At 39.8% G+C, this 27,357-nt stretch overlaps 2 protein-coding genes and 1 long non-coding RNA gene across 4 annotated transcripts; 2 read left to right on the top strand and 1 right to left on the bottom strand.

Moving 5' to 3' along the window:
- The first annotated feature begins 3,866 nt into the window (after window positions 1-3,866).
- On the top strand, window positions 3,867-4,929 carry LOC128742466 (uncharacterized). Its single transcript, XR_008412259.1, has 2 exons — window positions 3,867-3,974; window positions 4,048-4,929. It is a non-coding gene; the product is annotated as an uncharacterized LOC128742466 (long non-coding RNA).
- Window positions 4,930-6,216: 1,287 nt separating this feature from the next.
- Window positions 6,217-7,855, top strand: LOC128745374 (dimethyladenosine transferase 2, mitochondrial). Its single transcript, XM_053842434.1, has 3 exons — window positions 6,217-6,962; window positions 7,022-7,341; window positions 7,395-7,855. Exons 1-3 carry the CDS (start codon window positions 6,225-6,227, stop codon window positions 7,744-7,746), a joined length of 1,410 nt encoding a protein of 469 aa, XP_053698409.1. The 5' UTR covers window positions 6,217-6,224; the 3' UTR covers window positions 7,747-7,855.
- Window positions 7,856-8,997: 1,142 nt separating this feature from the next.
- LOC128733171 (pyruvate kinase-like) lies at window positions 8,998-26,688 on the bottom strand. Of its 2 annotated transcripts, none has more exons than XM_053826834.1 (4): window positions 26,480-26,688; window positions 9,555-10,935; window positions 9,336-9,492; window positions 8,998-9,231 (listed from the first exon to the last, which is right to left on the bottom strand). In XM_053826834.1, the coding sequence occupies exons 2-4, from the start codon at window positions 10,924-10,926 to the stop codon at window positions 9,219-9,221; spliced, it is 1,542 nt and encodes a 513-aa protein (XP_053682809.1). In that variant the 5' UTR covers window positions 10,927-10,935; window positions 26,480-26,688; the 3' UTR covers window positions 8,998-9,218. The 2 variants fall into 2 exon arrangements, with proteins under 2 accessions (XP_053682809.1, XP_053682800.1); XM_053826825.1 differs by lacking the exon at window positions 26,480-26,688 and adding an exon at window positions 24,384-24,574.
- Between the last annotated feature and the right edge of the window lie 669 nt (window positions 26,689-27,357).

Below are 27,357 nucleotides of genomic sequence, written 5' to 3'. Positions count from 1 at the left end.
AATTAACGATTTCCTGCAGTTTGATTTTATGGATGCTCCGCTAGTTGAATTACTGTTGCCTGCTTCAGACCTATTGCACTCTTTATCTGCATTAGACAACGAAAGACAGCCGGCATGATTAGATTGCCGTATGACAGACTTTCCCTTAGAACCGAACATATATAAAATGCTAATTATGTCGGTTGTACCAACCTGTTCTAATGAAATTGATCAGAAACCAATTGTTAAATCACTTGACGGAGATCACCTTTGCTTGCCGTTTATAACAGTTGAAATAACAATATTTTCAATGCATGGTGCACGGTGGAGAATCTTATCCTGTAGTTAACTGGCATCATGGATAGGCTTAAGTTAGACGTGTTGTCTGCAGTCAAGAATACGGCATATGTCCAGAAAACTAGCTGGAACCAGGATTATCGATTTTCCCATCCGTACAGGATTCTGCTGCATAATGCCCCCGGGAGATGTTTCCAATTTATTCGAAGTCCCAATAACCGATGATCGTCATTGGATGTGCCATCATGATAAGGATTTTTAGAGTAGTAGCTACACGGGCTCGACAACTTTGAGGTAAATATTGGTATGTGTTAGTTTAGCACACGTCTAAAACCGCTTCTCATCCCAAATAGGATAACGTGAAGTCTATGCCACATTCGATTAATGTTCAGGCAGTTCAAACTAATAGGTAGCCAGTGGTTTCACTTCAGTATATTCCAGCTAAATATGCCAGATCTGACCGGCTCTGCTGCAGGCTGAACATCGCAAATTGTGGTTTTAGCCGCGGATGAATCTATACTTGGAATGCAGGTAACCACAGTCAGCAAACCTACACTTCAGAGCCACACCAAAAACGTACGTAAAATTCCTGTTAAAATTATAGTAATCTACGATATATATGTATAGACATAACCGATTGTTTGTTATTTGGATTGTGAAATAATGAGAAATCCGTCTAATTTATTTATATATTACCGTTCACATTATGCTTACTTCGAAAGAATCATATGAATCTTTTGCAATAATTGAATGTGGTGCATCTGCAAGTATACTTGAAAGTTTCTCTGCAAGTATACCTGCAGGTGCACCACATTCATTTATTGCAAAAGATTCGTTTGATTCATTCGGAGTAAGTATAACGTCAATGATTATAAAAACTATAAAATTTATAGTTGAGATGACTACGTTCATGGTTATTTCAACAATAGTTAATAACGTCATTTTTACCACGAAATTGTCACGAAAACCAACTCGTCCCGTTCATTGCGTGTTTAAGATGACTATTTTCTTGTCAGCAATATCATACAAAACCTGGTCATGATAACAAAACCATTGTCATGATGACAATTGTATAGTTTTAAATTATAGTTGTCCCAACCATACATGGTCATTTTTACCATAAAATTGTCACTGCAACCAGCTAGTTCCGTTTATTTTTTTGTCCAAGATGACTATTTTCTTGTCAGTAAAACTATACAAAAAGTGGTTAAGATAACTAAAGCATTGTAATGATGACAATTTTATGGTATACAGATTATAGTTATGCCTACTATGCATGGTCAACCGTACCATGCGTCCATTGTTCAAGCTTATAGTCGAAATAACCATGAAAATGTTGTCTAGACCAGTTTTCCCAGTCGGTTGAAAACCACCATACTTTTCTGGTCAAGCTTACCCCTAAAATGGTAGAATTTACCATGAAATTTTTCTGTGTGTATCGACCTTTTCGCGTGCGTAATGGGGGCTATACTAGTGGGTACAACTTTCGGAGAACATTAGCATGCCTTTGGCAACCTTATTCACGTCAAGTTGATATTTCCAGCCTTAATTGTTGTTGTAGAACTTTCCAGCATATGTGAGCGGAGTTCCGAAAAGCAAATAAACATTGTCGAAAACTGTACCCACTAGCCGCCATTAAGCGCGCGAAAAGGTGGATATGAACCCCATACCCCTCCATAATATAGTTACTATATATATGCAGCATTCCACGAGCGATAATGGCGGATATTGAGCACAAGTGGGCACAATTTTTTGACATGCATTGGAGGAGCGTCGAGTTCGCCCTGACGGAGTTACTATGGATACATTTATAATTGTTTGTTGTTCGAGTGAAATAATGTAAACATTGTTTGATTTTGCAGATCAGCTGAAGTGGAACATAACTACGGATTCAAACTTTTATAGTGGTTTGCGGCCATAATTTACTGAAGGCACTGACTCAGAATACTTTTTCACAATCGTGCGAATTAAACATTCGAAACATTACACATTAACGCAAACATTAACTTCATGTTGGTCGAGCCGTTGTCAAGTTTACTCTCGAACAGCGTCTCGACTTGATAAGAAACTTTCCGTTGCGTATTTGGACATTTTCCCTGAAATGTCCGAAAACTGCGAAGCCACAATCCATAAAACTTCTTGTCCGTACAATTATGTTCCTCTTTAGCTGATCTGGAAAATTGAACAATGTTTACATTTTTACATTCGAACAACAAACATGTCAAAAGATTGTGCCCACTTGTGCTCAATATCCGCCATTATCGCTCGTGGAAAGCTGGATAGTTCGGCGGATACAAAAATCGGCAGCCAAATAAACGTCAAAAGCGGAGCCAAACGTTTTTCAAAATGCGAATTGTGGGACTAATGTTAATAAACACACTTTATTTTCATAGAACTAGTGATTCACCCACTAGTGATTATTTTTCGTAAAAACCTGCACATTTTCTCCATAATTTCAAATTTAATTTCTAAAATCAGAGTTGCCAATTCGCCTGGTTTTCTATCCGCCGAACTATCCAGCTTTTTACGCGCTATAATGGTGGCCGCTATAAATTGTGTTCGTAATATGCGACCAATCTTTTTGACAACTCTGCATACATCAAATCTGTCACTCTTCTCTTGCAACACTACCGATCTCTTTCTTTCGTTTACGTCACAGAAGGAAAGCAAAACTGTGCGAAATGTATCCAGCTTTTTACGCGCTATAATGATGGCCGCTATAAATTGTGTTCATAATATGCAAACAATCTTTTTGACAACTCTGCATACATCAAATCTGGCACTTTTCTCTTGCAACACTACCGTGCTCTTTCTTTCGTTTACGCCAAAGAAGGAGAGCAAAAATGTGCGAAATGTAAACAAAACTATTGCTCTCCTTCTTTTGCCTAAACGAAAGAAAGAGCAACACTGCCGTACAGGAGAAGAGTACCCAGTTTTGATGGATGCAGAGTTGTCAAAAAGATTGTTCGAATATTACGAACACAATTTATCCAGCTTTTTACGCGCTATAATGGCGGACGCTATAAATTGTGTTCGTAATATGCGAACAATCTTTTTGACAACTCTGCATTCATCAAATCTGACACTCTTCTCTTGCAACACTACCGTGCTCTTTTTTTCGTTTACGCCAAAGAAGGAGAGCAAAAATGTGCGAAATGTAAACAAAACTATTGCTCTCCTTCTTTTGCGTAAACGAAAGAAAGAGCAACACTGCCGTACAGGAGAAGAGTGCCCAGTTTTGATGTATGCAGAGTTGTCAAAAAGATTGTTCACATATTACGAACACAATTTATAGCTTCCGCCATTATAGCGCGCTTTTTTGCGCTTATCCAGCTTTTTACGCGCTATAATGGCGGACGCTATAAATTCAAGAGCAACATTTCAATAGGACCCAAGTGCAAAATATAAAAAAACTGGTTTTTTGGTTATATTTAAAGCTTTTTTAAGTATCTATAGTAAATACAAAACATCATAGTGATTTAAAAACTATATAGGTCTTAAAAAGCAAATTTGAAAAAGCCTTATGTGAAAACTGGCAACAAAGTTTTCATTTTGTGCTTCGGCCCTTCTGTATGAAAAAGCCTATAGGCAGTTTGTGTTTTGTTTTGCTTTCGGCCCTATTTTTGTTGTGAGATTTCTACGCATCGCAAGTGGCAAGTGGCAAGTAATCACTGGCCATCTCCGGTTTAGTACGTTTCGTAAGTATTAAATACACAAACGTTTGTGTTTCCAATAGTAATTAAATGTTACAATGCAAATTAAATATTTTAGAAACAGCCAGTTCTGCAGTTGCTGCCACGAAGATGATCCCTTCCGTACAATTGCGAGAAAGACCCATATTCGAACGGGCAATAAAAACAATACGTTGTTTAAATACTTTTCACCTGCATAAATAACACGGCCATTCACAAAGACGACACGTTTTGGTACTTAAGCCTGCACGGCAACAAACATTTACGCTACTTTCCGGCCTTTCCGGCTCACACAAAAAAAAGCTATTTCGCTTGATATATGTATCACCTGTGGAGGGACCGACCGGAGTAAGTTCATTAGTTGCGCGACCAACATTTACTATCGCTGAACTGCCAAGGCGGGATGCACTTGAACGCGGTGAGTTAGAAATGCAAATGAATGAACCGCTGCATTGCTTTAAACTACCATAGCGACTGTCGCTGAGTATGAAACGGAAGCGGTAACTGAAGGCTTATTCTGCAAAATAGTTTTCACGTATACAGAAAAATATCCACACACTATCACCTTTGCTAGAAATTAAAGATCCAGAAAATTTTCGAGATGATTATAAAGAGGACACATCAAACATCGGTGGATGTCGTTCATGACGTGGAATCTTAATTTGAACTAGAAGATTGCTGCTAATAGTCGTAAACTAACTGGAAAGGAAATTGTTATTGTATGATAATACGCTGACCGGGTCGGATTTTAAGTTCCTGATAGACCCGGTGAACTGATTAAAAATGTACGGATAGATGATTCGCTTTTGCAGCATATTGAGGCTCTGGAAAATCCGATCGAATGACGGCGATGAAAAATATGTGTCGAAAGCTTTTGATTGGCGTTGATGAAAGAACAATGATTTAGAAAATTGTCAATTTCTCAATAAGAATGCCAAAATAAACATTTTTTCTTGAAGAACATGAAAATTATATTTACTAAAAGTTGTAAAATCCAGTTTTTCGATGGCAACGAGACCAACATTTGAGTCCTCCGCGAAAAATAGGGTAAAAATACATGGCTTGCAACCACCATACATGTTTTTACGGTGTTACTGGAACGCGAAACGATTCCAACTTGATCCTGATAAATAAATCTTATCAAGAATTGACCTTTCAAGTTGGCCTTTAATGGTTTTGGAGACAGCAAGTTTTAAATCCTAAAGGTACATTTAGATTGGCAACATGTGGCACGCAACTTTTTCCAAACTGTTACCTGATGTTTCCATGCAACTATAGCAACATATCACAAGTATTTAGATGGCGACAGAAGCAACGCTTAGCAACAACTAGCAACATGTCGCATTCCGCATGTTGCATTCCACATGTTGACAAGAAATTGTCCGGTCTAAACGCACCTTTAACGTAAATCGGCAAATTTTTCTGCATTTCACGGGTAACAGGTTTCGCTTCACAAAAACCTGCTCAACGGAGGTGGCAGATTTGATGATGAAATTAAACCGCAACTTCTCTAGTACAAATAATGAAGCTGGCCGGCATCCTGTCCTCTGTCCTGATCAAGAATTTTTAACCTTTTATAGCCACTGTGCTTTAAAGCAACTCGATAAACAAGGGCCAAATGCAAAACGCTGACTGAAAATCGGCCCAACACCAAAATCATATCACCACTGACAGTAAATAAAAGCCTCATGTCAAAGGCCTCAACTACAATGGATAATCAAATCAGCCTTATGAAAAAGTCGTATTGCCGAAAGATTTCCGAAAACGGCCCAACGCATATTTTTGCAAATTACAAAGTAAATCAATGTGTTTCCTGCTAGTTGTTGCATTACACATTAAACTGTTATGTTTTTGCATCAAAATGCGTCATTCAATTCTAAACATAACTATTTATATCAAATGAGGAGTTAAAAAATGATGCGCAAGTTTCATCATCGATTTTCTCGAAACTGTCAGTTTTGACTTCGGCCTATTTGAAATGTTGCTCTTGAATTGTGTTCGTAATATGTGAACAATCTTTTTGACAACTCTGCATACATCAAAACTGGGCACTCTTCTCCGGAGAAAACGGTAGGGACCCAAATTTATGCATGCACAAATATCTGTATTTATAGCAGCTCTGCTCACGGCTGTCAGTTCTGAAAATAGAAGAAGAAGACGAAGAAGAAGAAGAAATAAATTAAATTATTCGCGTTTCGTGCTGTTCTCCGGCACTAATAAGGCACCTAAGGCACTAACGTAAATAATATGTTGTTTATGAGCCACTCAGTGTTAAAGTTGAATCCCTGTAGACAATCCCTGTACGGGATCGTATATAGATCATGGAGCTCCGAGGCGACACGTCTAAAACGCAAAGACAATTCCGAGTTAACATCAAACAGAAAGCAAAAGACACCAGGCAAGCCGAACCGTTTGGAAAAAGAAATTCGAAATTTTTTCCAAGCAAATAGCAATGAAACAATATTGGGCCAGCTTCCAGCTGAAATGCTGAATCAGTGTCCGAAGCAAACCGATCGCCTGTACATCGGAACACCGGAGTGTGCGTCTATCGTTCAGAAACACGTTACTGCGGGTTTATCGAAAAATACCTTACTGGCTGAAGTGAATCCTGGGCCCGGTCTTTTAACCCGAGAATTGCTAAATAGTGGTATGCAAAAACTGCTGTTAATCGAAGGCGACGAATATTTTGAACCGACTCTTCGCAATTTAATGGCATCCCACAGCGACACTGATTGGTCTTTCAAAGTGGCCAACTTCAATGGGCATTGGCGGCATATGTATTACGAATGTGAGGACAACAGGAAAAAGATACGCCATTTGTTAGAAGGAATACCTAAAAAACGATGGAAAGACGAACCAAATTTGCGACTGTTTTCAATCGTAGATTCCGCAAAGTTTTTCAAATCAATGGTGAGCTCCTTAGCCGCTCAAACGGGATTGTTTTCTCTTGGAAGGTGCGAAATGGTGCTAATTGTTCCTCCGCTGACTTATGTGGTAAGTCTTGATTTATTGGGGTACCAGCTAATATGCAAACATTTATTTTTATTCAACAGCAATTTACATCCACTAAAGAAGCTGGGTATAACTTGTACCGGCAGCATTCCGTGTTGTTTCAGCTATTGTTTGAACATGAACTGCTAACAACAATACCACGAAAGCATATTCTGCCATGGGCATCTAATCCAACCAAACGAAAAGTACGAACGGAACGAGCGCGTTATGAACAACTTCAAAAGGATGAATGGTATTTGATGCGAATAGTGCCTCGACAGAATCTCCATGATTTTTGCTCCCCGGACAATTTGAAATTGTTAAAATTTTTCGTCTATCAACATTTGATTAGTCGAAAGAACCGAATTGTACCTGCAATGGAGTAGGTTGACTGAGTTTATTGTTGAACTGTTGAACTTATTCCACTTTTTTTAGGAAATGGATCCCTTATTGCGGCGCACGATTGATTCTCAACCAGAACTATGTCCCGTCAGGTGCCGAACTCGAAAGGGAAGAAAGTTTACCCCTTTTCCTGCAAAAATCGTCACCCCTTCGGAAGAATGACTTGCCTGAGCGGGTGACCATTTTTACCGAGTTCGGGGAGCTCACGCCGTCACAAATCCTGGCCGTATTCGACCGGTTTATAAGCTGGCCCGAATTCCAGCAGTCACCTTTTATCCAGTCAGCGGAACAGTATCAGAAAAGGCCATTGTCTGTGCTTAAACAGTCGTCAGATGCAATAGCTGACGAAGAAGAAGATCACGAAGAGGATAGCAACCGGACTTAGCCGGGTGGAGGTAACGGGAAGCAATCTGAACATTTATGCCATAGATTTTATGTTTTCCTAGATTTTTTTCTGGATTCATATTTTTCTTCTCATTAGACTGTTGTAGATAGGTAGGCAGATAAACTAAAATTTTTGTTATTTAAATTTTAAGTATTGCTGAATACTTGAAGTAAAGTTTAACAATACAAATTCTAACGAAAGTTGAGTCCGTGAGTTATTTCACGTCCATATCGTGTAATTATAGTTCGTTTGCTATCGTTTGATTCCATAGCAGAGGCCGAGATCAATACAGGAGTCTTTATTTTAAGGTAGCGTACGGTTCAGTAAAGCGAGATAAGTTATGAAGGTTCAAGCTTAGACAGTTCCTACAAAACGGATTAGTAGGATCATTGCTTGCCATTTCCAAATGTTTAACTTTTGGTTCACATAACGGGAGATTTTAATGAGCTTGTCCACAAAACTATGGAATGGCTTGATTTTTTTTAACCTCAAAGCATGAAAAATATTTTTTACCGAGTACCGAACGATACCCGTTTTTAATACTAGACATTTTTTTGGAATAACATATTAAAACATATTCTGAGAAGTTAAAATTGAGTTTTTGAGCTTTTGAGCTACTATTTAAAAATATGTGGTAATACAATGACACGCATAGTGTTTTTACCTCCAAGGGTACGGATATCTGTGGTCTTTTTTTTTGATAAAAATATCCAACAGCAACATTTTTTGAAATTCCGATTTTCAATCAAAAGAACAGAATCAAACTAAGCCAGCCTACGAGGCGAAGACACAAAATTTACCTGCCCATCAAACTGGTTCATCCATTGTCGCTCTGGTTTAAAGCACCTGGAAGAAAAAATATTGTGTCCGTGGAATATTGGAAAACTTCAGATTACTGTGGGGAATAAACAGCGTGTGTAACGATTTATGACTTTACTAGCGAACTGTCAAATAAGGGTTTTCTAATTTTCGCCTGCTACGATTATTGCACTATTTAAAGCGATCTAATTACTGATGCTTAATTTATCTGGCGTCCATATGGCAGGCATAATAACCTATTTTGCCTGCAACCAGCAGGTTTTGGAAGCTTAAAACCTCAGGTCTCAGATATTTAACCAGACCACTATTCGACATGGAACACATAATATTTTCTTACTATTCAACGTTTACCAGAAAGCACAGATAGAGGCAGCAGATGATGCACGGACTTGTGATATGTGCTGTAAAGGAGGATAAGCCACAAAGTTCAACTGCTGGTTATTTTATTTGAGGTCAGATACTTTCTTCGTGACATACATGTTGTTTAAAGTCTGGAATAGCTTGTGTTACTAGCAGACTAAAACGTGAAACATTCTTCGGTAGTATATCTATATTTATGGGCCAGATTAATGTTATAACGACTATGAGTAATTCCATGAAACACTCTAGTTGGTGTAGATGAAGAAACAGCATCGCTGTGAGAGTAGCTAGATTTATTCGACGTTCCTGTAAAATAACAAAGTGAAAAGAAAAACGAAAGCAAAATTATAGTTTTCTCATTCTTGATGAACCGGTGCAATCAAACGAGCATTTTTTCGTCATATACATACACGACACGAATGGTGTTGGTAAAACCGGAGCCTTGTTTCCAGCCAGTTACGACTACCACCGGGTTGCCTGGCTTCAGGAAGCCACGTTCCTTTCCAAATTCCAAAGCGTACTGAACGCGAACATCGACATCCTTCAGCCAGTCTTCTAGAGCAGGTTCTGTAAAGTGAGGAAAATTAAGTTGTTGGCAGTCCGTTTATACATTTTTATTCTCAACTTACGCTCGTAAATTACCGGCAAAATGCCTCGGTATAGATGGCACTGACGTGCGGTCTGCGGGAACCGTGTAACTGCAATGATCGGACAGCGTGGTCGGTATTTAGAAATCAGATGAGCCGAACGTCCCGAGGTAGTGATCACAATAACTGCAGCCGCACGTGTCTTGGTAGCCGCTTCCGAAGCGGCGATCGCAATCGAGCTTGCCGTGTCCAGTGGGCTTGGAGTAGCGCTCACCAAATCGTTGAAAAGATTGCGATGCCATAAAGCAGCTTCGGCTTCTTTGCATGTCTTGGCCATTGTCAGCACACATTCCAACGGATATTCGCCCTTGGCAGTTTCACCGGATAACATAACGCAATCCGCGCCATCAATAATCGCATTGGCGACATCGGAAATTTCAGCACGAGTTGGGCGCGGTTTCTTGATCATGGATTCCAACATTTGGGTGGCACAAATCACCGGTTTACCAGCCCGGTTGCACCGTGCAATCATTGACTTTTGCGCCAAAAACACCTTTTCTGCGGGAATTTCAATACCCAGATCACCGCGGGCAACCATAATACCATCCGAGGCAGCAATAATAGAATCCAGATTCTGCATACCCTGTTGATTTTCAATCTTCGAAATGATTTTGATATTCTTTCCCTTATCACCCAAAATTCCGCGGATTTCCTTCAACGCGGCAGCATTACGAATAAACGAGGCAAAGATTACGTCAACACCCTGCTCGACACCGAACACCAGATCGGATTTGTCCTTTTCGGACACGGCAGGCAGATCTACCGGAACTCCAGGCAGGTTAACTCCCTTTCGTGATCCCAAAGCGCCACCATTCTCTACAGTACAGGTTAATGTATCCCCACTAATACTGTCCACCACCAGCGAGATCAAACCGTCGTCAACGAAGACTCGATCGCCTGGCTTCACCACCTTTACGATGTTTACATAATCAACGTAGATTTTCTCCTTGCTGCCCTTCTCGAGGTGATCCTTATCGGTGGTCAATTGAATTTTATCACCCTTCTTCAGATCGACCTCACCGGTTCCGCTGCCCTCGATCAGACCGGTACGGATCTCCGGTCCCTTAGTGTCCAATGCGATAGCCAACGGGAATGGTTTGCCCAGTTTTTTCGAGTAATTATCGACCGCTTCGCGGATGTTTTTAATCGTGTTGGCGTGGTACTCGTGAGATCCGTGGGAAAAGTTCAACCGGGCAATGTTCATACCGGTGGCCATCATCTTCTCCAGTGTTTCCGGAGCCACCGAAGCCGGCCCGATGGTACAGATGATGCCGGACAGTCGCACGAAGGCCGTCGGCGAGTCAATGTCCAGCGAGCACATGTGCTCCAGGTGGGACACCGATTGCGGATTCATGTTGCGACTCTGAAAGAAATGGCGGAGGGGACAATTAGTACCGGGTGGCTTTTGATTTGTTTTGTGCTGGTTTGTTTGAAACTAAACGGTTATTTACAGAATGATACCTGTACCGGTACGGGATAGAACCTGGAAGAAAATTGGTCGACCGTATGCTGGAAGCTAGTTTGGGCGGAAATCTAATCGCGATTGGTACTTTTCGTAACAATCGAGGAATGTCAGCTGTAGGTTACTGTTCGTCAGTAAACAAACTATCTCCTTATCAATCGGATGATCGGTTTGCGGTTATGTTATCAAAGCTGTTTTATTACATAATTATACGGTAGCGTATTGAGTTAGGTAACTGATCTTTGTTGAAGAATTTGAAGCGTGTTTGGGTTTGAAGAGGAAAAGTGCTGAATGCAATGCAATACTTTCTGAAAGTACAGTACGAGATCTAGTAAAGATAACAATACAATTCACTGATTTTGTGTCGGAATGACTGTAGCATTTGGTTTACCCTATGTTCGAATTCTACAGAATCTTCAAAGGAATTTGCGGGATTCCTTACAAACAACGCACATAACTTCCATGCGAGGAATCCAGTTGGTAATAAATATTCCCTGATATGATTGGATCAACCTTATAGATTTCATCGTAATTATCCTAAACATCCGAATTACTGATGGTGATACAAAAATATAAGGCATTTTACCTAAAACTTCTTTAGTTATACAATCCAAAAGCTGACGATTGTTTTGATTCTTTCGAGAAACCTTGAGAGTTCACGACGTTCTTTATTCTTGTGCAATATTTTTTGCTTTATTAGGAAAACGTAAATTTGAGCGCGAAATTGAGAGTTTTAAGTTTGATGTTGAAATTGGATTTCAACCCGAACTTGAAATAAGACAAGAACCTTGAATTTGGCTTGAAATTGGACTTAAAATTGCACCTGAATTAGCACTAATTTGGACTTGCTTTACTTCAAATTGAACTTGAAATAGGACTGGATTTTTAATTGAAGTTGGAACTAAACTTCAAATTAGACTTGAAATGCGACATAACAATGCACTCGTAATAGGACTTGAAAAGGGACATGAAAATTAAAACTAAAATTTAAGTTGAAATTGGGCTTAACAGCCCTTAAGTGTCGCAGGTCACACCACGAGAAACCATTTTGTTTTACATCAAATTTAATAGAAGGTGGAGCACTTGCCCCAGCTTGGGTGCGTCAATGTTTGTACTACTAGTGGCAGCTATATGTAGCTTTTAAATAATAACCCAAGTCACAATTCTAAAGCCACTTGGTTTTAGTTGAATTTTATAAAGGTTTTATTGCGGTATTGCGCAATAATAAGAGGATACGAGTCCAAACACAATTATACCATAATAAAACTGTTTATAAAGCAAATTTATTGTAGTTACTATTACTCGTTAAAACTTGTTAGCTGCACCACGTCTCTTATAAACTTATCATAAGTGTGGCGTAGCAACACGAAATGACGCACCAATCTAAATTGATCTTATTGCGGTTGCTTGTCAAACCGCAATAAAACTGTTAGTTTTAAAGAGCTATTAAAATGGTAACACCCTGTCCAAACAGTTTTTTTGCTGCTATCATGAACAATACTAAAGTTCAACACTAAAATTATTTTTTTATGTGAAGCAATATTGCCATATTCAAGTATTTTGTTTTAGCTCGCAAACAAAAATTCATCACGGCAAGGTGTTTTGCAGCAAGAAAGGTGTAATTCATCGGTTTTTCTGTCACATGAAGCAACTAAAATGATTTTGCTAGAAATTGAGATTGACTAACTGAATATATTCATTTTGTTAAAACAACTAGTTTTCGATTAAATTAAATGCGCACATGCTGCAACCAACGAAACTGTTTAAAATTTATTAAATACTAGCTGACCCGACAAACTTCGTATTGCCAAAAACGAAACTGTGCTGTGCATAAATCCTGGGTGCTACCCCCCGCAGTGCCCAGCGTTTCCGACGGCAGGTCGCTGACAACACTCGTGGCCTGCGGCCGTCTCGCCCTGAATCATCTAGTGTTACTGTAGGTAGTTTCTGGTAGTCTTGTTATTGACTAATGCTTTATGGAAAAGTCTAAAATTTCTCGAATTCGATTACTTTTCAAATTACGCGAAAATTTCTGATTCATTTGTATGGCCGCTTCCACTACCACAGGGGTGAGCGGTCTCAAACCATCATAAAATAAATTCAAGCCTTTAAAATCCCCCACATGCCAAATTTGGTACCATTTGATTGATTAGTTCTAGAGTTGTGACGCTCGAATGCAAATTGGGAAAAGTCTACCGAGAACAATTCCGAGGAAATTAAAAGTTGGCCGAACGAAGACGTCCAATTTCAACACAAGTAAAGTTATACGTATGTGTGATACTTGCTTGACGGAAATCGGTCGGGGAAACATGTCTGTACTTCTTCAGAACGTACCAAAAACTTGGAAAGAATTTGGAAGAAGATGGAAAGCATCAACTTCAGGTATACGAGCCGCATATATATTTTGAACATAAGTTATATTTACTTTGATTTATATAGGATCTGAAAATATCCGTTTATCAAGTCGTCGAGAAAAACCATCCGTTTTTAGGAAAGTGATATCTACTGCACCTTCAACCGAAAATAGTTGCTTGAAGACGAAAGATATTTTTAATGTGAAGACGGAAAATAACTTGAGCTTGCGTAAAACTTTGGGTAATATTTTTATTTGCAATTCTTTCGATAACACATAATTTGTTTCATCGTTGATTGGCAGGTATTGTAAAAGACTTAAAGCGTGGCGGGATGAAGATACAAACTGGTTTCAAGCAAAAACTCGCTAGGCTCAACTCACAGCTTGATGATTTGTTCGGTATAGTAGAGTTTGGAGAAATAGCAGAGGTAAATTAAACAAAAAAAATTCAAAGAGACCATATCAAGAATATTTTTAATTCAGCTGAAGATTTCTATTTGACCTAGTCTTCCCACGTACCCGTGGTACATTGCCAAAATGTACCCGAACTCATCCAACGAATCAAGAAAAGTAGACCTGTTGGTGATGATGATCTCTTTATTAAGCTAGGTGTCGATGGTGGAGGAGGATTTTTAAAAATAACCCTTTCTATCATCTCGAAGACTCAAAACAATTATGCTAATGCTTCAAAGATCAAAGATAGTGGCGCAAAACGGCTTCATTTGTTGGCATTGGCTTCTAATCTGTCAGAAAAATACGACAATATTTCTCTAATTTGGATAAAACTTTTAAAACTGCATCAAATCGAATCGATTATTGCCGGAGATTTGAAAATCATCAACCTTCTAATCATCAAGCCTCCGATAGTACACGGTCAAGATAGTACTCCTATTCTGCTACTAAGCCCACCGCCTCCCCTCCACGTGACGCTTGGGAAAGTAAACACAGTATTCAAAGCCGTTGAAAAAATAAGTCCAGACTGGGCGGGTCTATAGGTCAACAAAAGTCATGTTAGACTACATCAGCAGCGAACTTACGGGTTTATGGGCCGTGCCTGCCACAGTTGGCTTGATAATATAGATATCCTGCTGGAGAATGAGGACTTACGTGGCTGTATAGCACATGTAAGGTTTCCTTTTTACGACCATGGCAGACAAATATAAAATTTCACTTCTTTATTATATATAGGTCCTGAAGCATTTCAAAAGTCTCTATAAAAAATGATTCTCATTTGATTTGCAAGATGGATATAGAGAAGAAATCGATAGTTTCGCTGCTTGCTGGGAAGACTTACAACTTCCCAAAACGTCGAAATACCACATCACCAAATTTCACATTAAAGAGTTTTGTGAAGAATCTGGACGTGGCTTGGGCTGGCATAATGAACAAGCCTCAGAATCTATGCACAGTGGGAGAGATATTGAATACCATTGTGCGCATTTGTACAGGTCTTTTGTCAATGTTTTTTAGATTTGTGCTTTTTTCACTTTAAAAGCGCGTATCTTCAAAACTGTGCCTACAATTTTACCCAAATATGGTGGTAAGTACTTCAAATCGACCGGCGTACTCAGATTTCATGGAGATTTTTTTTGATAATAACGGTCTGAGGAGCACTATAAACTCAAAATTTAGACGCTATTGTTAGCCCCAAAAATTTTATTCTACCACACAATTGCAATTAATTTTCAGCTAAAAAACTAACAAACATTTGTAGTTGTAACGTTAGTCTTGAGATGTCCATTTATTCCTAAAAGGGGCACATTATACTACATTACCCTGAGTATATAATATGTAGTCTTTGTGTTGAAAAAAGATTTGAATTGATTCAATTCAACTGGAATAAGAAAAGTTACGTTACTAATCAATACATGCAGAACCGTAACGTGACATTGTGGCGTCCTTGGCGAAGAACCAACTTGGGGCCTTCTTGGTTCTCAAGTCAGTCTTTATTCTAAGTTTATCATTTTTTCGAGCTATACAATCATACAAGATTAGTATAGAACCCCTTATGGACTATGGCTATACCTATTGATAGTGTCTCACTAAAGTTCAGGATCTTTTTGCTCCCCCAAGAGTTAGAACGCTTAGCGGGGACCTGTCGCACGTTTGCCGGGCTTTTCGTGCGATAAGCACGGTAAATTTGAAACGAAAAAATAAACACTGATTTACTGAAAAATGCTAACACAGTACATGCTAGTACACCGTTTTGATGACCGATGATGACTTTTTAGAAAATTAGTAACATTTTTGATGTCGGCGTTCATTAGGCTTCCAAACGATTCCATCATCGTTTCCATAACAACAACCTACAAACAAGGTGAACTCAGTCACATTCACAGTCATCATCTTGAGAATAAAGTGTAAAATGTAACACTTTCCGTTCCCATACATCTCCACTAGCCATCGCTTATCTTGGTTTAGTCATATTTACTGTATTATTTAGTCTTCGAACTGAAGCTAGGAGAGCAACTGCAGTTTTAAGTTTTCTGATTTGAACTTGAGTGATAAAAAATGCTTCGTCAGCGTTATGAAAGTATCCAAACATTTTTGACAGCTAATAAAAGTGTGCTACTAGTAGATTTGTCCTCTACTAATTTCCCGACTGTTATTCAACAACCAAAACAGCCAACATGTCTATGTTATGCGTGTAGGTATTAGCCGGGAAAATTATTTTTAGAAATTCCGCAAAATGAAATGAAAACTGATGAATTTCCACGCTACTAAGGTGACCGCCGACATACGGCATCGCTTGTTTCACAGATGCAAAGTTTGATGTCCTTGACCAAGGGCACTTGAGGTTATCGTTGTACGACCCCGTCTTCTCCCACACTGCGCATCCTGCGATGATTGACGGAGAAAAGTTGCGAAAAATCGATATTCAACCATCGATACCTGACCTTCCCCGATATGCATTACAGCGCATCAAATGCACTATTTTTAGTTTAGATTTCGATTCAACTAGTTTTCGGCACACGGTGACTCTAAAAAGATCAATGTTGTTGTATGACCGGTGTGGCCTTTCGCCGGGCTGAGGTTAGATGACAACCGTGATTCGATGGCTGCTGTTGATTTGGCGTGCCCTTCTCAGCGAAATCGGCGGCATGAGACGAACATCCGGTGGCGTTAGTTACCGTGAACAGAACACACACTGGTACAGACTTTGCCACGGCGGAAACTGCTCCGCTGAGGACAAATAGTTGTTACGTGGTTCGTTACCTTCGGTTCGAAGTCGTAGTCAGTCAGCCACACCATCATTCCTGTGCGGTGAAAGGAACTTATCAGTCGAATTGAGAAGGGGGAGGAGAGGGTGGAAAAGCCCAAAGTTGGAGGGTTAAACTTTACACTGCTTGCTGCTCGGGTGGTAAGATGTCCAAATGCTGCTGAACAGAACCGGAAAAGTGTATTGCACTGGAGTTGATAGTAATAATTGTAATTCACTAGCGGGTTAGACTTTCGATTACACAACAACCGCGCGACAATCGACCGGTACGAGTGCAATGCCGAACGAGAATGAAACCGCTGATCGATCGATAAAATTTTCACCCTAGACAGCCGAAGCAACGGGACATCGCCGCTCGGTAGAAACGATTCACTCTCCCGAAGGATCACGCCGCGAGCGGAACTCGATGACAACCGCCGGATGAACCTTCGCGGTGTGTTCATTGCTAGTTAGTACAATTGTTCGGTAATTAATTGTTCCGTGGTCTTATCGTAACAGCTGTTTGGTTTTAGAGTTTTTTTTCGATTGTTATTCTGGGCTTTTGTGGGTATTTGACAGTATTCTTCGAAAAAATTCCTCCCCCTTTCTTCGACCACCATCCAGTAGGCGACGATACTGAAATTATTTTCTAAAAACCTGAGACTAAAAACTAGAGCAAAGTTCGGTTGGGTTGTTATGAGCAAAGTATCTGCACTGATTCGTTCAACTGGGAATAGTTTCGATCCTGTTCATTTTCCTGCCAACGCAGGTTTGGATAAAAATAACCCGCTGCTTACTTTATACAATGTGACATTAAAGCGAGAGTAGTGTTCAAACATAGAAGGAACAAGTTCATAAAAATCAATCCTAATTCTCTAACATTTGATTTTGAAATAAAAAATATTTTATGAGATTTTAAGTGTTTTAAAATCGCTACTTATAGAAAAGTGAGAACCTTTAAACATCATACAGATTCGACAAGGTTGATCAGCTGTGATTGTGTTGTGGACATGCGCTTTTGCAACGACGAATGAATACGTGGTGCTATATCGATATGTTCTCTGTTACGAAATGATTGTACATTCATTCCAACAACTCTTTCAGGATTGGTGTTACTATCCAAAACAATAACTGCGATAACGATTTCCGATGTCAGCTCTGATAGCGACATGTTTTAGTAAACACAGGAAAGATTTATAATCTGCTTTTGCATACAGCAGCACTGCCGCCCACGCCGCATCTATCCAGCAATTCAAATCAGCTTGCCGAGGAAAGAGCGTTTCGAGTTCATCGACTTGTACTTAGGTGTGCGGAATGCAGCGTCGTTCTGCTGACCTTCTGCTTTCTTGCGACAGACTTCACCAGTTGTAAGAATACAAACAAGTACGGGACTAGTGTGTGCCCTTACAACCTCTCCCAGTCGAGATTCGAACATGTGAGGACTGGCTTGCTAGACCACCCAAGTAACATTTTCTTTGTATAATAGCTTATCAAGCACTTGCTCCACGTGAAATAGTTGTACAATAGTTTAATAAGCTATTTTTAATCAAAAATGTTTGTTGGGCAGTGTGCGACCTCGAGGCTAACAGAGAGGGTTTGGCTTTCATTGTTTGTTTATTCTGCTTGACTAACTTTCAGTTTTTTTTTATTAAAAGCTGATTTGTTGCTGCTTTTTAAGGAAATGTAAGTTCAGAGCAAAACGCAAAAAGGCCGACTTGCCAAAATAATACATGATAATCATAATATATTTGAATTTTCAAATTATGTCTCGTCTTGCCGGTCGTTCAAACAATTATTTTCGCATAAAAATCACAATTTATTTAAGCTTTTTTTGTTTAAATTTACATGAAAAAAATATTAGCTTGATTCTATTATTTTTACGCTGTCTGTTACAAGGTTAAACTATGAGCAGCAAACATAATAAACAAATTTATTGTTTGACCAAACCTTTTGAGGGGAAAGAGTGGAGAGGAGGGGGGTTTGGTCAAATTTTCACAGGAACGGGGCCTTCCCCCCGAAACCCTGCGCTGAGAATCGCAGCTAACACGCTGAGAGACGAACAGCGTTCATACGCAGTACCTTGTAAGTCGCAAGGGCCTGCATAGTGTCGTCGTCCTGCCAGTAAACACAAAGTTAGATTAAACTTCTCGGTCGGTGGTTTTCTACAGTAGGTGGAGGAAGAAAAATAAAATGTGTCTAAAAATAGTCCAACCCATGTCGCTACATTAATAAGGGGGGTTGTGCAGTTTCCTTTTGTCCAGTGCCTCTGTGGTTACTGGCGGGTGTTGTGGGTTCGAATCCGGTTATAATCTTAAATTATAGCTTGGTTCGACCCATGCACCTTCCAGCATTGGACAAAAGGTAGGAGTCACGACTACTTGTTAAGCGTAGCTACCTATTACCCCCCCCCCCCCCTTCCTTTCCACCCTTTCCCCTCCATTCCCAAAAAATCCTTCTTCATTACTTTCCCTTACCGTCCCTTCATCAATTGTAAAACCATCGTTTCTAAAAATATTAAATTTACTATGTGTGCTATTAAACTCTAGTTTACGCTGGTCAGTCTGAATTTGAGCGTCATTATAATCAACAAATGAATTAGTTTTGAAGGTTAGAAGGGATTCTTCCAGGGAATCTAATCCGTTGTATCGGATTTTGAGCAGTTTCTTTCGGCTTGGTTCTGAATTACAATAGTTCTGAAACAGAAGCATCGCCAGTAGGAAGATCGTGATCATGGGGAGAAGATGAATCTGCCCCATGGTTGTGTGCCGTAAGCCGGCATATGCAGAGATGTGAAAGAGATAACCAAAGCGAGATCAATAATCGACTGATCCTAAGCTTGCGGCTTAAACGTCTTTAAGACTTGGCCCTTCTTTATCGACGGACTTGCTAGCCGGCTGTAAAACTACCTACTGAGTCTCTATCTAGTAACACTGTGCCCAGTAGAGATTCGAACATATAACGACTGGCTTGTTAACCAGCATCGTACCTCGAAGCTAACTGGGACGATCGACTGATATTGGGTATGAAATGGGGAAGGTTACTAACCCGGTATACTGCAATTTCAAAATCAAATAGTTGAGCTGGGAGGTGCGGTGTCACGTGGCTTCTGGCTCCTAATCTTACATCTTACGGGTACTTTTTCAAAAGGACGTAAGCAACAATGAACGATTATCTTCGTATTTTTCTCTTCCGGTTATCCTGGCGGTACAAATGCGCTTTAACACATCAGCTTTGCATGATTCGGTTGCTGGAGTCTGTAGCTAAGTGTTAAGATTTTTTTATATACATTTCCATCGCCGTAATACAGGGGAACTTCGATATAACGTACATTTTAATTTTCAAGTTGTACGTTATATCGAATTGTACGTTATATCGAAGCATACAAAAAGAATTCAAAAATATAGCTTATATTACTTTATTTTGTTACTGTTTAACTACATTTAATAAATTATGATAATATAATCCAACTAGAAGGGTGTTGCAACCTTTTTGGTGTTTTTTTTCCTGTACACAGTCCTGTACACTAACTCTTTTCAAAGAAATCATTATATTTCGCAAACGGTAAGAGATAGATAGTTACAGTATTCAGTAAAGTTACTGGTTTTGGTGTGTTCTACAACTTTCCCGATAAAAGAGCAAATTTTGGACGCATTTAAAAAAACAAAATTTTATATCAGCCTAATAGGTAGATTCACGATCACATTAATAATGTAATAAGATGCGCTATATTTTAATAATCTTCACCAAAGACATTATCCTAGAAAAATAAGGCATTTCTTACGTAATAGCCAATGATCGCGTTTTTGCAACTCAGCACCACTGTACTATGAAATACCCTAATTGAAACTCAGGAACCTTTACCGAGGCACTAGATGGCCATTATGAATCTGTGAGATTGACAGGGTATTTAAATAATTGCGAATGAAACTTTAAATACAGTTTCAGAAGAAATTTGCAACACTTGAAAATATGTACGTTATATCGAGGTAAATTGTACGTTATATCGAGTGACGTTGTATCGAGGGTACGTAATAACGAGGGTACGTTATATCGAAGTTTGCCTGTAATCGGAAGTCACATTTTAGCTGCAACTATGACTCGCCAGAGCAAAGAGAGATACCGAGATGCTAGAGCTGTCGAAAAGAGAATTCACCGTCGTAAGAAACGTCAGCACTGGGATCGCGTTCTTGCGAAAGCGGAGAATTGCTACGAGAGGCATGATACGAGAAGGTTCGAGAATACTATCAACGGAATCAGGAACCGGACCGGGCCAGCTTCTGTTATGTGCAATGACAAGCAGGGGAACCTGATTACCGAAAGATCAGAGGTGACTAGGCGTTGCAAACAACATTTCGATGCATTATTGAATAATGAACAAGATGGAGCGGTCAACAGACACAACGATTGAGGATGATGGACAAGCTGTGGATACACCAACTTAGAAAATCAGCGAGAGAGCTGAAATACCGCAAAGCTGCTGGAAAGGACGGCATCCCCGTCGAACTTTTGCATGTCGGGAGCGAACGGCTGTATTGTGTAATCCATCAGGTTATACTAAATGTATGGACTGAGGAGAAATTACCTACGGACGGTTTGGAAGGTCTCGTATGTCCTATTTACAAAAAAGGGTCATCGGCCCGAATGTAGCAATTATCGAGGCATTACTCTCCTCAATTTTGCATACAAAATTCTCTCCCGCACTCTGTTTCTCAGACTGAGGCCGTTGCAGAAAACCTTTGTTGGCGAATACCAGTGCGGTTTTCGAGAGGGACGCTCCACGACGGACCAAATGTTCGACATTTGCGACAGATCCTCGAAAAATTCCGGGAATTCAACTTGCAGACTCACCATTTGTTTATAGACTTCAAGGCAGCGTACGATTCAGTTAAACGAAATGAACTGTGACAGATCATGCTTGAACATGGTTTTCCAACAAAACTGATTAGGCTGATACGTGCTACCCTGGATGGTTCAAAACCAAGCGTCAGGATAGCGGGTGAGACATCGGACTCGTTTGTGACATTCGATGGTTTCAAGCAAGGTGACGGACTATCGAACTTGCTGTTCAAAATTGCATTCGAAGGTGCTATTCGAAGAGCCGGCGTGCAGAGAAGCTGTACCATCATCACGAAATCTCATATGCTCCTAAAAACAAAGTATATGGTGGCTGGTAGAGAGCGTAGTAGCCCTTCGGGTGTTGGAATTGCGGTGGTGATAGATGGAGATACTTTTGAAGTGGTCGACGAATTTGTTTACCTTGGTACGTTAGTGACATGCGACAACTATGTGAGCCGTGAAGTAAAAAGGCGGGTAGTGGCTGCCTACAGGGCCTTCTACGGATTACGTAGCCAGCTGAGGTCCTGTAGCCTATAACTCCTTACAAAACTCGCGCTTGATAAGACGCTAATTCTCCCGGTGGTATTCTACGGCCACAAAGTGTGGACGTTGAAAGAGAGCGACTGACGAGCTCTTGGCGTTTTCGAGCGTAAGATCCTGCGATCGATTTTTGGCGGCATATTAGATGAAGGAGTGTGGCGCTGGCGCATAAACCATGAAATATACCAAGTATACAAAGATGCGGATATTGTGAATTGTAAAATACGGCAGGCTACAATGGGCTGGCCACGTAGCAAGGATGCCGAAGAAGAGACCAGCGAAAACAATTTTTAGCAGAGAACCCGACAGAGGCCGACAACTTCAAGGCAGACCTTGTACTCGTTGGTTAAGCGCTGTTGACGAGGATGCTAGAACAGCGGGTGTTAGGGGCGACTGGAGAGTGGCAGCCCAAGACCGAGTATTGTGGAGATGGCTCCTGAATTCGGCATGGATTCGATAAGCGGATTGTCGCCGAAAAAGTAAGTAATTAGGCATCGAATCAAAGCGACCCGTATAAGAAGCGTTCGATTATTACTGCTAAGTGTTGTTGGTCGACTCTATTTGAGTCACAGGGGCAATCATTCGAACAGTGTGTAGTTGTTCTGAGAACACCATGTTTTTTACATGGTCAACTTTATGTGGCGTGTTCCAGAATGGGCTTAGCCAATAATTTGCGCATACTTGCTCCTGGCGGTGAAACTAAAAACGTTGTTTACAAACAAGTGTCTTGAAGTGAGATGAAAGGAATGACAGGTTTGTTGTATCCATGAAAGAAACACTGTTGCATCTTCTACTTTTTTTATTAGGATAGCATTTAGTACTAGCTAATAAATAAACTAAAAGCTGTGTTTAGTAAAGTACAATAACAAAACTATTTATTTGCTATGGGTGGGGTGGCCATTGTTAAAAGCGGAAGGTGCAAATAGGACAAATGTCTTTAACTCTCTTTATAGGGTTTTATAGGGATTTCTGTAAAGAAAACTGATGTGTAAGTGGCCGGGGAGATAAAAGAAGGGGAGCTGGAAAATAACTGATGTACAAGTGGTTGTCATCCATAGGCATTCCGAGTGAGATCGGGCTAGTTATCGAAATTATCGGTTGAGAGAAAGGGATGACTGCTCTTTTTTACGAACTTTTTTTTACTCTTTTTTCAGCACATCAATTTGTTCTAGTTTCAATGTTCGAATGATTAAATTGATTGGAGCGAAATGGAAATGTTACACTTTCACAAAAATGTTTACTTTCAGAACACCAACTTAGTACAGGTTCGTTCGAAACAAATAATTCTTTACCAGTTGGGCGGGAAGACATTGTTACTTTTTTTTTAATATCGAGGTAGTTGAACTTGCGAGGGTATAAATTTGCCGTCTCGGGTCTGGGAAGCAAAGTCATGCTCACATGTGATTGGTTGATTCAATAGTAATTTGACAAATTACTATTATAGTTGCTTTAACAATCTATGCTTAGAAAAATTTCTGATCGATTGATGCAAATATCTCTAAATTCCATTGAAGATTGATTGAGTTATAAGCGTGCAAAACGTAACCACGTTTCGTTACATGTTTATTTTTCTTACTTCTAAAGTGCACCCCAATATAGAAAACAAAAACGTAATTCTACGTTAAAGCCAAAGGCAGGTTTTTGATACCAGATGACTTTCAAACACATGAATTTTCTACTGTTCTTATATTGATCTTCTATGATCAATTTTTTTTGCGTTTAGGAGAATCCGGCATTATGGTTAAAATAAGTTTCATTAATTAGACAAACACAGCTGATTCCATTTAGTTTCATAATTCATTTACCCACGTTTTACATACGACCGACATATGCGACTATAAATAGCACACATCAAAGCGAAATAAATATAGAACGCAGTCACGTTTAGTGTTCAAATTTCGTCATGTTAAAAAAAGAAGATCATTGACCAGCAAACGTTCCGTTCGCGTTGCTGTTTTCTGGAGTTTCGCTCTCTTTTCGCTTTGTTTCATTGAACTAAGCACGAACCGCAACCCGCAACCATGTGCAAAGTCATCTGATCTAACAGGCGGTACACTTCTTTTTTATCTTTTCGCCCATTGAGTAGAGTACGTTCAGCTCACCCATCATTCAGTTTTTGATAGATCTTTTTTCGATTTCCGTCAACAGTGCCAACTTGAGTCATCAAGAATTTTCTCACACATTTCCAGGTTTTTTTTCTCTTGAAACTGCTGGACAAAAACGATGACGATATATATAGGTGACATTCAAGTAACCTTCACTCAGCAAACTAAGGTGTTTAGTTTGACCGGATAGAATCAAGTCCGCTTGTCGAATTATTCAATTTTATTTCCCCGAGAAAGAAAAAAAAAACGCAGCCGAAAGTGTTATGCCGGTAGATTGGTTAAATTTTCCATGCCGGCTTCGGCTTCATATCATTACCTCTGCCATTGTCGCTTCCTTTTTGCTGTTCGTCTTATTGCGCTTCAGAACAAATAAAAATTTTTCCGATATCTACTGAGTCTCGGCAAGGGTTATTATGCACAACACAAGCAAAGCAAAAATCGCACCAATCGCACACAATATTACAAAACACCTCCGGGAAAAACAACGATGCGATGCGCTCTCGCTGAATCGTGACAATCAACTAACAGGCGCAGAAAGTTTACCCGACTGCCGCGGCTCAGACAGTCCCTACTGGAAGAACGTTTGTTCAAGCTTTACCCGTTGTGTTGCTCACTCTGACTGTCCCTATCTTCGTCCGCATGAGTTGAATTGGATGTACGCTTTTTGAATGAAACTGCCGCCGCGCCGGCTTCGAACGTGAGACAACGCTTGTGTATGTCATTTTTTTTCGCAGAAACAGCTACGGTGATTGCAGTGAAATAAAAAAGTCATTTGAAAATACCCATAACCCGAAATTGCAAACATTCACAAGGGATTATAATTCGAGAGTAAGAAAAGCATCACCTGGATATTTCCTGCAGAGGAAAGCTGACAGCTAGTCTGATACACCCCTAATAAATATTTAAGGTTTGAATGTGAGTTTCACCGCAAACCGGTACATACTTGAAAACATGAGAACCCTAGCACAGCTGACCGGCATATAATTAACGAGAATAATTGTTGAGGTTATTTATCACCTTTATGCAGCTGTTTTTAAAAGGCAAGTCACAAAAAATCTAAAAAGATATTTAGAAAATAGTGCAAAAGAATCGTCATTCCAGAGTTCATACGCCTTGTTTTGTGCTGACACAGGGAAGAAAGATCGAATTGTGTTTGATCGGAAAAAAATAGTCGTTATAGCAACCATTATATTAGCAGTACCGCTGTAAATTTTTAATTTCACTTGAGCTTTATGGCTATCCATGGGTGAGATTTATAATCACGTGATTTTATTGCTTACATGTCATTCGATGCACTTGTTATCTCCGTTGTTTTCAAGAAGGCGCCTAGATAAACTATTCTAAGTAGGTTTCATGATGAATGGGTTGTTGCCAATGATTGTTTTTACGTTGGGTTCATGCTGCTTGATAACTTTTCATGACCTCATTGCCGCTGCGTAAAGATTGCATTGCAGTTCCCGTAACATACGGGATATTAAAAAACTTGTCTGTGGTCAGCAAATTAAATATTTATGAATATTTCATACTTTTTACGAGCTTCTGGGAATTGTGGGGTTTTTTTTCTAGAAGTTTTACTCAAACTTTAATTACTAATTCATTTTTGAAAAAATAGGATTGTTATTTTTTTATTTCGCTCTGTCCCCTCCTGGGCTAAGGTGGTTCCAAAAATCATTACTATTGCCCCGTCCTTGTTTTAACATAGTGTTTAGACTGATTTTAGAAGCAAATGAAAGGCATTATTGACATTTTCTGAAAAAACGTTTCCTCAATTCGAAAGTGCCTATGACCAGTAAACGGAGTTTTTCACGCATTTTGGTTCAGTAAGAGTAGTTAAATTGAGTCGCCGTCAGAATTTCGGTCTGCGCTTTGCAAATAAAAAGCACGCACACCGTTCCAGCCGCTCCAGCTAGCACTTATATACCTACTGAAGGAATAAAATATCCAAAAGAACATACTCGCGTTACGCTCACCATTTTATGCCGAAGACACTCACGCGATCTACTGGACGGCTGCGAGCCGATATTGTTGCTTGATCTGTATTTGCTAATTATGCCAAAAATTTAACGCTAAATTTATCCCGTGAAAGTTGATTTCGAAACCAAAATAAATGTGATTTCTTCCAAATATTAGATCCTGCACGCATAGAGAAACGCACCTAATGTGCGAACCCCATTCGCATTGAGACACCGAGTCTGAGTCACGTTTGTAACACACTTTTAGCTGAAGGTCAATGAAGGTTACATTTTGCAACAAAAGCACAGCAATTGATTCCGTTGATCCTACGGATCCTAAGCTACCGAGAAAAATATTAAGTTTACAGTTCTTTTGTCTTGACCTATCTTAGAGGTCACCTCAATTCTTCCTGTCAAAAAAATATTAACATTTCTAAGGAATAAAAAGCAATGCACTCACTTGTTCGTTGTTCGAAGCGTAGCAAATAGACAACAATTAAAACTCGTCAGTTAAAACAATGTGACTGTTTCCGTTCACTTTCACTATTTGACAAACGGGACACCGACGGGACTGCAATGATGACAACGATAACGATTGTTTGCACTATTTTATTACTTCAACACAGTAAGCTGTGATCAATTCCAGCGACTAAAGTAAACTGAAACGGGCCAGCGTTACCGTCACACAGAGCCTCGCTCGATGCTCGGGTGGAGTGTGTGTTATCAGAACGGCGGCGTTGCCCGTTCACACGGTGGCAATAAAACGGACGCGGCTCCATCCCACTGGAAGTGAACAGCTGGATTTTCTCTTTTGCTAGCCTTTTAATTAATGTATTCAATCTTTAGTTTTTCTGATTTTGAAATGCAATTGCAAATGTAGGTAAATAAGTTGTAAAATTAAAATTTAAAACATATTGGAAGATTAATTAAATGAGAGCTCATTAGCATTCTACCGACTTTTTTATGAAAGCTCAAGTTTTTTCTTCGAAAGGACATCAATAATTATTGTCTGTTCAGTTTAACACACCGGCACACAGCTCTGCGGGGAGTAACGGAGCGGTGAGTCTCAGGTTTTCCGGTTTATACCGTTTCTGGTCTTATCGCATACAGCGAAATTATCGCTATCATCATCTGTAGTCGTGGTGCTGCTCGCTGCTGGCAACCGTTATTATTTGATCTGCCAATGTTCTTCCTGTGATGGGCAGGAATTTAATGCAGGAAAAGCGAGAAACTATGCGGATGAAATATTTTAGCTGTAAAATCAATGAGATCATTTCAGCTGTGCTGACTGTGAACAGAGCATTAGCTAATTTTCCAATACCGAAGCGGGCGGCAGCT

The sequence above is a fragment of the Sabethes cyaneus genome, chromosome 1, assembly GCF_943734655.1.
Source record: "Sabethes cyaneus chromosome 1, idSabCyanKW18_F2, whole genome shotgun sequence".
NCBI classification, from domain to species: Eukaryota; Metazoa; Arthropoda; class Insecta; order Diptera; family Culicidae; genus Sabethes; species Sabethes cyaneus.
The sequence above is the reverse complement of the archived record's forward strand: the minus strand, read 5'-3'. Positions and strand labels throughout refer to the sequence as shown.